Raw genomic sequence first — 12,484 nt, forward strand, 5'->3', positions numbered from 1 at the left:
TGAGATTCTCACCCATACAACAGGTGCTGCTTCTGCTTCAGGAAGAAGTCAATAAATGAGCCTGTGTAAGCCCTGCTGGGTGTTAAACTGTAAGGCATGTTTAGCACAAGCCTAGATTCCAGCACTGGACTCTGAGCTTGGCATACAAGACCAACACAATGCCAGGAGGAGAACTTTTAATTGGCACCAGCTGAGTCCCAGGTGGTCTCAATTAGAGTAAACCAATCTTTACACGAAGTAAACCCACCTGTGCTATTTTCAGTATGCACTCAATTGTTTTATTCCCCAAGTGGCTGCAGAAACACTCTTTCCTGAGACTTTAAACGTGCAGCCTGTTTCTGTCAATGCTGAAAACAGGGTATATTTCATCACCCAAGAATTCATCCTCGTCTAGACAAAAGGCTTTAATACAGACCACGTGAGCTATGCTGTGATGCTAACAACTGTTAGTACCCATTTCAAGTTACAGAGCATACAAGCACAGCACTGAGTTTCAAAGGAACTCCTGGAATCCCAGCTTCTCCCTTTTACACTGATGGAAAGAGATTTCCACCTCTTTTGGCAAGTGCCTTCTTACCAGTGCACTGTTATCCAGGTCACTATTTCTACCTTCCTTTAATTCCTTCATCTGCTGGATTTTTCAGCATTTTGGCTTTTTGAGGGTCTGCCAAGCCCACAGTGCCACTCTCCAAGCTGGAGTTCAGTTCATGGAGCTGGAGAATCTGGAAGACCCTGAGGCTTGGAGGACTTTTACTAGTGCTGTGACAAAGGGGCTGTCTTCCTTTGCTATAAACACATTTTATGTTAATGTTTCCATGAGGGATGGAATTTAAGAGGTATACACACAGTTCCTTCATGAACCTTTTGAAGTGTTCATACATATTGTAGAGAAAAATAAGGAGAAACAGACGGAACATTTTCTGTTCTTCAGCAACTTCCAACATTTTTATTCCTTGCTTCACCGATTCTGGTGAAGTTAGAGAGTGCTGCAACATGCTTTAGGACTGAAACAACTTGACTTCAAATCATCCTGGCCTTACAAAATCACAGTCTTTACTTAGATTTGGCATTCTGTGCAAATACTTGGTATGCTACAGAAAAGTGCTAAAGAAATAGGTAGATCTGTTTATTGTACCAATAAAAAGGCAAGAATGTGCTGCTGTAAATACTTTTCCAGTGAAGAAACAGGAAATAAACTGTTGAGAGCAGTGTCCTTACACTGGATCCAGCGAGACACGTTGAAAGCTGCTTAGGAGACATTACAGGAGATGAATCAACAGTCCTGACAGTGGAGAGGGGATTACAGTGCTTTGCAAACAGAGGAAACACAACAACAAAATCTGACTTCACAGCAGCTGTGAGCTCTCAGAGGTTGCTGCTGGGATCATGAGCAGTGAAGGATTTGGCCAGGAGGTCGTTTCACTCCGTGCCACCATGTCTGTCAATGCTTTCAGCCAGCCCTGCAAGAACCTGGGAGAAATGAACACCCAGGCTTTTGTTTGTACAATTTGAATTTGGAAAAAAAAAAACCTAACTAACTAAAAAAAACCCAACCCAAAAAACCTGACTAGCCCCTAATGTGAATTGATCTTTGTGTGTAAGCTGACTTTGGTTTTAAAGCAATTGATTGGGTTATGTTTTCCAAGCTTATGTCACAAGTACAACATACACTGTGTTACAACAAATTAACACAGAAATATTTTCAAAGACATCTTTGGGAGGAAAACTTGAGAAATATTTTACAAAAATAACATAAAATAAATTACTTTTTTTTTTTTTTTTAAATGAACATCTATAAAATCCATGAACCAAACAACACATAACATTGACATGAGATGAAATATATTACACTCAAGGCCAGTTAACTACCACAGTGGTATGAGACTTCAAGTAAATTATGAGGCACTTTTTGGCCGAGCAGTAGTCACTGATTCATTCAGTGGTAAAGTCCAACTTACAGAACACCTGAAACAAAATTGCTAAAGCTTTCTAAGGTTCTAAATTCCTAAAAAAAAAGAAAAAAAGTGCAGATAGAAAGGCAAAGAGCAAAAGGCCACAGAGGGCACCCAGGTCTGCTGCTCTCCTTCCAGGCCTGTGCTCAGTGTGGTTGGAGTTCCAGCACAGTGGGAACAACTCAACCTTGCCCACCCCACAGAAGGGGCACTTCTGTTAAGGCTTCACACGTCACAGCAGAGAGGAGCAATAAAACTCCAGGGACATGGGAAAACAGACACAGAGAGAGACAGCAGCAGGTTACAGGAGAGCAAGTCCAAAGTGGAACAGATTGAACTCCACTCTGGTTGAAGAGAGCATGCAGTACTTGCAAAATGCCAAGCACTAATACATGTTGTGCTCTGTACCAGCCCATCTGGAATGGACTGAGTGACCCCAGCACCACAATCTCAGATTCTCAAGATCCCCAACACCTAAAAGCTAAATGTTCCAGCAAACCAAAGAAGGTACTGTCATGGAGGGATTTAAGTACCAGTACATGAATAGGCTGCCATGAAATATTGCTATTAGAATACCTAATGTAACAAAGAGGAAGACAATAAAGGGCAAGTCAAGCCAGAAATTACGTATTTAGAAGCACTATAGAAAGCATTATTGATATTTAATATACTTGAACACAGTAATGTGTACATGTACTACTAATAAGCATACTTAATGAAGATTGTATTCATTTAGAGGTTAAAAAAATTTAGAAGGCAGAGGTTTGTGGCACTCTTGTAAAGCACAGTGTGTTTTGGGGAAGAAAAGCACAGCACTGAGTGGTCCTTAAGAAACCATGTCACCTCAATTAGGTGCAAAGTTCTCCAGCTGGAAGACCAGGTCTACAGCAGCATCCACATCTGGCACAATATGGTCTGGCTCCACTAGGCCAGGGTCGAACCTGAAATCCCTGTGGCCGTGGAACACGGTCTCAGCTATGCTGTCCCTGGTGTCCAGGGGCACCTCGGTGTGGGGGTTGTACACCCCAGTACAGACCAGGACAGACCTGCAGTGGGCAGCAGCCGCAGATGCCAGCTCCTTCTCCCACCTGAGGCCTATCTCATCGTCCTGAGGGAGCGTGGCAGGACCTCTGCCACCAGCAAGCTTGGCCTGGATGCGGGCTTTGGAGCCTTTGCTGGAGCTCTCCTCCAGGTAGCGGTTGTAGAGGTTAGCACCGTAGACATCCGTCATGAGATTGTCCCTGCGAACGACAGAGTTCAGTCAGCTCTGCAGCTTTAGTTGTCAAAAGACATTTTTACAGTTTCCATTTAACAAGTTTGTTCTGTACTTCACCCAGCTTTATGTGGAATCAGGCAGATGGGAAGAAATCCAGCCCCACGGCTATTTTATTGCACCATTTTCATGAAGCGTGACGTGACAGAAATGAATCGCTCTCCATATTGCAGATTGGGGTGAGGGGAGAGAAAATCAAGGTATGAGCTGCCTTTGAATGAGCTCATTATATTTCCAAGCAACTTGGAGATCCTGGAAGAGTCTTTAATACAATACAGCTTTATCTCCTTCTCTGAAAAGGATTCCATGATGTGGCATATGACCAGCCTAAACGACCTCAGAGACAAAGTCTAGCTCTACACTCTCTAACTGTCCTTTGCTCCAAGCCATTTGGTGTTACACCACTAAACCTAACAAAACAAACACCCATGCAAACCCTTTTTGTTAGATTTACACAGCCTATTACAGAAATAAATAAATAAAAAATCAGGAGAAATCTTAGTTGTGTATAAAACACCTTTTGTGCTTCTATAGAAATTACACATAAAAAGAGCAAAGCATTATTAATTTTTAAGATTAGAAACATGATAAAAAATACACCATAGCACCAAGAAAGCTAGATGCTCTTAATGGTAGGAGAAAGAAACTGGGAAGATTTGTGTGCTTTTTTTTGGCTGGCATTTACACTGTGAGTAATTTCCTGCTGTACCTGTGGGGCTCAGCACACCTTACCCCACAGCATAGAGGGTCTGGATGGGCTGCTCCCAGCTCCTCTGCAGGGCCTGGGCTCGGATCAGGTGCTCTGCATACTGGTATGTCAGCCTGCTGGGTTTGCCCATCAACGCCTCGTACTTCAGCTCTTTGCCAGTGATCTTCTTGTAAATGTTCTCCAAACAAACCATGAATGTTCCATGCCCAAACCTACACGGGTATTCAACCAAATCAAATTACATTAAGTGTGGATTGGAAACATCAAACAAGGCTTTTTTATTTCATGATTTTTTAGGAATAAATCCTGTCCTGCAACTATCAAATTGCCCTCAGCATGCAACACTTCTGCAGCTGGTTCCCTGAAAATTAAGTGCTGATTAGCTGAACAACAAACACCACAATAAACCCACATTGCTGGGGTGGAACAACAGATTTATCTAATTTTAGAATTGCTCACTGGAGATATCCTGGCTGCCTTGCTGTAGCCTGGAACTATCCACATGTATCTTTTCCAATGTGCCAATTAGAGATGGCTTTTGCTTCCAAAGACAGGTATCTGAGCAGATCTTTGACCCAGGACTGAGGCTGCAATCAAGTCACAGTAACAAGTTTCTATTTCAGCACATCTTCAAATGACAGACTGAGGGCACAGAAGGGGACACAAACCTATTAAAGAAGCACCTTCTACTGAAAGCAAAATCAAACCAAACCACTCTAAGAGGTTGTGCCACCTTGTTCTGCGTGTTTTACTTGTTTTTTCTTATGTTCCTTGAAGAGCTCACTGCATTGTCCTCAGCTCAAAAGCACTCACTGCTTTCAGCCAGCAGGGTCAGCCCTTTACCCTACCAGGAAAAGAGAAATACCAAAGAGGGACCTAATGAAATGAAACAATGGCCTTGATAATTTTTTTCATTTTTGCCTTTGAACCGAGGCTCTGAGGCCCTCAGGAAAAAAGCTCTCTTTCCCCACTGTTCTGGGAGTGAGGAAACAAAAGGGTTTAGAGCTTTAAAACAGCTTTTCTCCCGAGTAACTGATTTCCTGGACGCAGTAATGCAGCCAGCAACACGGCAGCATTAGCTGGAAGTGCATTAGAGATGTTGCATTCAGCCAAGGCCTGCTGTGAAGCTCCACCAAGCATTTTGTATTCAAGTGTCAACTCTGAATCCTACTGGAAAAATGAGGAAGCCCCAGATATATCCCAATTATATGAATGCTATAAAGCACTTACCTTGGGGACTGTGCCTCAGCCACCCACATCAGGTCCATGTTACAGGCAAGCACAGGAATGTGAGGGTAGTTTTCCTGCTCATAGGGATTTCCAGGATAGCCACTTGTCAGCAGAACATCTATTATCAGCTGCAGGCTGGTTTCCCATCTGACTGGCTCCCCAAACAGCACCACAGCTGTGACAACCACAAGCACAGAACAGTCATGGAATTGTTAACAGAGCACTGAATCTCTGACACTTGGTCTAAAACTTGGCCTAAAGAGACTGAACAAGTAATTTAATATAACCAGGAATTGACCAAATAGCCACGCTAACTTTAATTTAGGGTTTTAAGATATCACATGCCTGTCCATTCATAGAAAACCTCGGAAGTAACAAGACCCCACTGCAAAATCTACAGTTTTAGGAATTTTGTTTTACTGGTGAAGTTTCTCCAGAAGTTACAATATTAACTTCTGATTGTATTTCTAAGTCTTCCATAACTTGTGAATTCTCTGTTTACACACAGTATTTAAATACTCCACCAGAGATGTTGATTTGTTCATCTTAGAACAAAAATTTGAATGTTGTTTTTAAAAATTGCTTTGGTCTCCAGCAATAATCTGACACGGATTTTTTTAAATCCTAAGGTCCAGTTTTTACTTTCCTGTAGTTCAGATGAGACGAGAGTGAAAACAAGACCCTTCCCATACTACAACTCCATCCTGACTACTTGTAAGAACAAGACCAATTATTTCTGAATAACAAACATCAGTTCATTCCTCATTTATGAAAGGAGGGCAACCATAGCCTGTTAAAGGCAGATAAAAAGAAAAGGAGACCTCATGTACCCTTGAAACTTCAAAAGCACGTGGCTGAAAACTGCACACATTAAAAAGCAGCTTTACAACACACGATGCTTTCAAATTAATGACAGGTGTCATTAACAGGGAAATTTTAGGATTGTCTCAGACAAATTTCTAAAGTGCCCAACAATCTAGAAATAATTTCTAGATTATAAAATAAAATTATTATAAAATAGAATAAACACATTTCATTTACTAATGGAAAGTTGCAAGTTAAATAAAGATAACTGACCCTCAATCTTGGGAAGCTCCACAGCAGAGGGGGACTGCAATAAGAAAAAAGTGAAAATTTTCTATAAGATTGAACATCTACTTCTATTTTTAACACAATAAATTCAAGCACAGCTCCCACAGCTGCCTCCTGCAGCTCGGACAGGAAATGCACTCCCTCTGTGGGTATATACCTGATGTCAGTTCACTCAGAAACTTGTGTTTCCATCCTGAAGTGACACCTCAGGCACAGGGACAGCAGACAGCGACTGTGCTGTACCTGCACGAGCCTCCTGCTTCTCCTGAGCTGCCTCTGGCAAGCCTCAGAGCTCCACTTGTTTAAACAGCTCGTGTACAAAAGTATGGATGTTTATTCTTCCACAGGAGCAAGAGGCCTCCAGCAGTACCAAGACATTTGAAAAACAGCTTTTGAGATGTGTTTCTTTACCACTGCTAATAAAGAAGAATGCACTGTATAATGGGTAATGTGTTTGTAAACAATTAAGAGCTTGCACTTCATCATTTACTCTCCGTGGTGACAAACACTTTGACAGGTTCTTGAGCTTCCCCACCCACATGGGTGAGAAGCCCAGCAAAAGGTGACACACCTGAGTTATGGATTCTGTGAGCCACAGAGAATGTCCTGATCACAGGTGGGGGAAATGCACTCTGTAGGCTGGCCCTGAACATGGACAGTGCACACAGCTCTTCACTTCTGCTTTAAATTCTGCACAATGCAGCTGGAACCACTGTACCTACTGTTAACATTTAAATAGTGCTATAAACAACAAAGGGAGTCCTTTGAGGGAAAACGATTTATCTTCAAAGCCTGCATTTACAATCAAAGCAATCTCACAACTTAGAAACAATACCAACACCATCCCCTACTGCAGGGAAAGGCTTGTGTTATCTTCCACACTTTCTGAGGAAGCTAATCAGCTTTCCAAGACAGATTTTGCATTAGGTATCTGTATTAGATTGTAAGTTTTCCCACAACAGTAGGTTACAAAATCAAAGGCTGGGTTAAAGAATTACTACTGAGAGTAAAGAGTTGTTATTGAAAATGCTGTGACAAAACAAATAAGGAAGCAGAAAAGCAAAGGCAAAATACAATGTAAGAACAACAGCATGAGCTTGGTAGTTAAATATTGACCCCTGATATAGATGTCATGCAATGAGCAAACAGAGAGGTTTAAAACAAAAATCTACACCCACCAGGATGCTGGGTCTCCTGTCATGGTCAACTGCATCGAGCAGAGGGCGTTTCTCCCGCAGGGTGTCAATGGTGATGGGCTGGCAGAAACCAAGGCTGGCACACACCAGCTAAGGACACACAGCTGCTCACAGGAAAAGGTTTACAAACTGCTAATTCCATTTTAACCAGCTGAATGCAATCCATTTACAAATTATTTAGGAATGAAAGCAACATCAAAGACAGGCTTTTGCTTCTGTGAGACAAAAAGATGATCATCCCACTGCTGATAAATGAGAGACCAAGGTTCTTCTATTTCGTTTTCAGTCTTCTCATCTACTTCTCTCTTAGCCAAGCCTAATGAACTTTGACCATTAACTGGAATGGTCCTCCAATACCTTTTTCTCAGTTTTGTACTTCAAATAGAGCTTATGCTTAAAAGTTGCATATTCATTTTTTACAACTTACGATTTACACCAACTTTAATGCAAATCCCACTAAAGGAAGAAGTGCAGAAGGGACTTAATGGAAGCATGAGCAAAATTCATGCAAAAGTAAAGGTTATTAAGTTACAGTTCGAAACTTTGATACCACCATGACACCAACATAATTCAAGTTCTTTGGGCATTTAGTATAAAGCCACATTCAAAACATAAATTTTACACCATATTAAGAACTACCATTACTATTTATTACTGCATTTGTAGGGTTGAAATATTTGGTTTTCACTTGATCCAGAGGATCCCCTGAACCTGATTAAGGCAAACACTTTGACGGAAAGTTGTTGGTTTTTTAATTTTTTTTTAAAAGATACTCTTGAGCAATATCAAGAAGTGGTCCTTGTCCAGATACCAGAACACATTTTTCATGATAACGCTTGAACATCCGCAGAGGACTGTGGGACATCATCACTTGATCTTGTGAAATCTGTTTGGGATTTAAAAGCAAAAGGAGTCTATTGTTTTTCAGAGAAGTTGTTTATACACAGATTCAATTAACAGATTCCAGGAATTATGAAACAATCAGCATTTTCTCCTTTCGCAAATGATGTATTGGTAATATGCCAGAAAAAAAAACCTTACTGACAAATTATACATCATACCCCTTTCAGCTTCCAGATCTATTCAACACAAACAAGACTTTCTCTCTTAGTTTTATAAAATCGCCAAATTAGTTTGGAAACAAACAGGGAAGGAGAATCAGAACTGCCCTGGTTCCAATCTTGGGCCCTTTGCTAAAGTGCAGCACTGATTTAATTGTACCAGATTATCACCTTCTTTTAGCTTACATATTCCCACCCCTTCAACAGGACAGGTATTAACCAGTAAGATTATTATCCTGGAAAGATGCTCCTGTGAATCACTACTTACCACCTTTGCAAAGAAATACCTTTAGCTTTACTATTGGAAAAATCAGTACCTTTACCAGTGGAAAAGCCATTAGCTTTGGGCAGCGTTTTTTACTTTCTAATACCTCCAGCAAAGCATGTCAGGGGCCTTAAGGGAAAAGCAGACCTGTTTAACTGAGCAGCATTTAATGGAAGGTAATGCATCTGACACATTCAACACGATAATGAAATAAATAGGATTTAAGGGACTCACTGGAACTCCCAGCAGGTGAGACAACTGGTCAGCTTTTTCCTGGCGCAGGCAGTTCCCCGCGTTGGTGACAAACACCACGGGCACCAGGAACTGTCCCTGAGAATTCACCAGCTTTCGAAAGGCTGTTCTGGCAGCAGGAATGGGGGTCTTCCCTCGGACCAGCACCCCATCAATGTCAAAGAGAAATCCAAAGGATGGCAGCACGCTGAGCTGTAAGGAGGGATGAAATCAAAGGGTACATTAGTTATGCTTGTACTTACACACGTTCAATAGAGTTTCCAGCAGCTATGGCCCCCTGAGAACAGAGGCCTCCAGTGAGAGCAAGGGATATTTAACTCTGCACGTTCTAATGTGCACGTTGACACAAGGAGCACCACAACTCCCTCTGCCTTATGCATACAGACTCATGAGCGCTACTTTGCCCTACAAATAGTACCAGAACATTTCAAATGACAGGAAAAAATTAAGTTAGACTGATCCCAAGAGGTACAAAATGCATGCTGCTGTGCCAGTGAGCCTCGCTTTAGATTGGCTTGACCCCCACAGAATACTAACAAAATATACAAAAGTAAATCTTTCAGTGGTAGGCAGGTCTTGGACACAAGTATTATACTTGGTTCGTCCCTTTCAAGGTGTTTATGTAGTAGAACTGTTCTGTTCCACGAGAGGTTAGATTACAGTGTGATTACATGTGCTGTGCTCCTGCACATGGCTTCAGTCCTAGTTTTACATAGGGCAGACAAAGGTGCTGCTCGAGTTACTAAAATAGATCGCCTTGCCTGCCTTTGAGGCCGTGATGAGCTGGACCTGGTGAGCCCCGGAAAGGAGAGAGAGGAAAGATGAGCTGGGTGGTAAGGCCAAGGAGCAGAGACACAGAGAGGACTGCTGAGCAATGAAACTGTTTAAGGATCAGGCTGGAAAAGTACGGAACAAAATCTGTCATCGAAAGTTCATTTCTCTCCGGAGCCTCAAACGGAAACCAGGAACCTTGGGACTTACGATCCCCTCTGTGAGTGATGAAAAGGAAGGGGTTAAGGGCCGAGAGTGAGCGTGATGGAGGGAACAGGCACAGAAAGGATCCAGCCATGGCAGGTGGGACAGCCTTTGCCACCGGAGCTGTCTCAGGGCACGCACCCACAGCCACCGCGTCTCCTGTGCAGGAGAAGGGCACTTTGCCCACTTCAGCAGCACTTTGTTCCACATCAATTATCCACCCGCCACGTTTTCCTGCAGCGGGGACAGCAGCGGGACAGGCACCGCCACCGGCACCGCTGGGCACGGAGATGCAGCTGCCGGCACACCCGGGCACGCTGCCTCCCGCTGCTGCCGCTTCTGAGCCCACGGCACTCAAACGCAAATCCGCTCCCCTACACAGCCCGCTTTAATATCGTTGGGGTTTTTGTTCAGCTTTACATGCAAGAACTCCCCCTGAAGCGCTCTCCTCTCTCCTCTGTAGAATCATCACCCTTTTATTTTAAAGAACAAAACCCCTGAAGCCCTTGTCCTCACATAGCCCGCACCCGTTTCAGGAATGCTATGTCAGAAATAACCCAGCTGCTGCAGAGATGCTGCTCAAGGCTTGCTAATACATGGACAGCAGTCTTCCCAGGCTTTGTTAACTGGTATAGGAAATTGCGGAAACTACAGTGGCATTGGAATAATTGTGTAGCAGATGCGATCCTTTACGTTAATTTTGCCACATATAAATAACAGATGTATAGACAACAGATTACAAACGAGAATTTTACACTGAGTAACACTAGCAGGAAGAAAATTAAAGTATTACGGGGGAAAAAAGCACTAAGGAACGAACAGGGAGGTAATGAAGCAGGGAGATAGTGAAGTCAACAGCTCTTTTTCCCTTTTGACCCCAAAGAAACTGTTGGTGACAGGAGTGCTCTGCCGCGCTGCTCAACCAAGGGGACGGATGGAGCCGGCAGCGGTCGCAACGAGTTTCCCTCGCTCCCTCTGGGAGACCAGGAGCACACGCAGCCCCAGGACAGCAGTTCCGGCCGGCAGCGCCCGGGAACCCCCGTCCCGGCGTCCCGGGGCAGCGAGGATCCCCCCGGGCATCCCCGGCCCCGGCGGGTGGCCCGGCCGCGCTCCGCCGCGCCCCGCGCCCGTTTCGCTTTCGCTGGGCCCGCCCGCCCCGGCCCCGCTCACCGCGCTGTGCCCGCTCCGCTCGGCCGCGGGGCCGCAGCTGTGCCGGGGCGCCGGGAGCCGCGCCGGGCGGGCGGCCCCGAGCAGGGCGCGGAGCGGCGGCAGCGCCCGGCGCATGGCGAGCGGAGTGCGGGGCCGGCAACCGCCCCGCCCGGCCCGGCCCGGCGTGAGCTCACGGGGCAGCGTCACACGCGTCACGGGCCAACGTCAGCCCCGGGCCAGCGGCTCCGCGCCCTCGGAACTCCCCCGCCACGCACCCGCGGCTCGGCCCCTCCGGCGCACCGGGGGTGGCACCGCGGCAAGAGCAGCACAACGTTCCGACCGAGGAGGTAACTGTTTTTTAGTTTAATAACAAACCAGAAGAAGCATTCTCTCTGGTTCTGCCTGGCCAGCGGATGAAGGGAGTGGAGCATCTCTCTTACGAGGAAAGGCTGAGGGAGCTGGGCATGTCCAGCCTGAGAGGGGACCGCACTGGGAGGGGTGACAAGAGAATGGACCAGGCTCTGCTCGGAGGTGCCAACCACTTGGACAAGAGGAATAGGCAAGAACTGATGCCCAGGAAGTTCCACCTGAACACGAGGAAGAACTTCTTCCCTGCTCAGTGACTGAGCACTGGAACAGATCGTCCAGAGAGGGTGTGGACTCTCCTCACTGGAGATATTCCAGAACTGTCTGGACAAATCCTGTGCCCTGTACTCTGGGATGGCCCTGCTGGAGCAGGGAGGTGGCACCAGATGCCCCACAGTGGTCCCTTCCAGCCTGACTCATTCTGTGATTCATTTTTTGGGAAAAAGCCTACCGTGCACAAACACCACAGTCCCTCGGCTCTGCACTGCAAAGGCATTCCCCTGCAGTTGGACTTGAAAGTGAGACAAGCAGCACAAAATGTCATTAGTTAATGGATACTCTGCAAAGCCATCTCTGTTTATCTTGCTCATCTGCTAATGCAGATTAGGTAAATCCACTTATTTCCTAGTGCTGCCAGCAAATATTCCTCACCACCCCTCTGACCGCGGGGAGAAACCGATCCTTCAGCGATGGCACGGTGCTCACCAGGGCACAGAACAAGGAAGGTGGCCTTCGATCAATGAAACACACAAATGCATTTCTAAGAGACAAAAACAGGCCCAAATCAATGCAGCAGACAGAACAATTAGAGTTTATCCCCTTGGTGCTCAAGCCAGGATCACGCCCAGGGCAGAACGCTGAAGCAGACAGAACAAGCTACATGTAAGAATCCATAAAGTACTTGTTCTATAACCTGGATGTGTTTAGGGCTGAGGCACTGCAGAGATGGTATGAGCCATAAGCC

At 45.0% G+C, this 12,484-nt stretch overlaps 1 protein-coding gene across 1 annotated transcript; it reads right to left on the reverse strand.

Moving 5' to 3' along the window:
* Positions 1–916: 916 nt before the first annotated feature.
* On the reverse strand, positions 917–11,289 carry LOC104695766 (haloacid dehalogenase-like hydrolase domain-containing 5). The gene is made up of 8 exons (XM_039559148.1): positions 11,176–11,289; positions 9,013–9,222; positions 8,226–8,338; positions 7,435–7,528; positions 6,242–6,275; positions 5,165–5,339; positions 3,958–4,146; positions 917–3,193 (listed from the first exon to the last, which is right to left on the reverse strand). The coding sequence occupies exons 1-8, from the start codon at positions 11,287–11,289 to the stop codon at positions 2,797–2,799; spliced, it is 1,326 nt and encodes a 441-aa protein (XP_039415082.1). The 3' UTR covers positions 917–2,796.
* Positions 11,290–12,484: the final 1,195 nt, after the last annotated feature.

The sequence above is a fragment of the Corvus cornix genome, chromosome 12 (genome assembly GCF_000738735.6).
Source record: "Corvus cornix cornix isolate S_Up_H32 chromosome 12, ASM73873v5, whole genome shotgun sequence".
Lineage (NCBI taxonomy): Eukaryota > Metazoa > Chordata > Aves > Passeriformes > Corvidae > Corvus > Corvus cornix.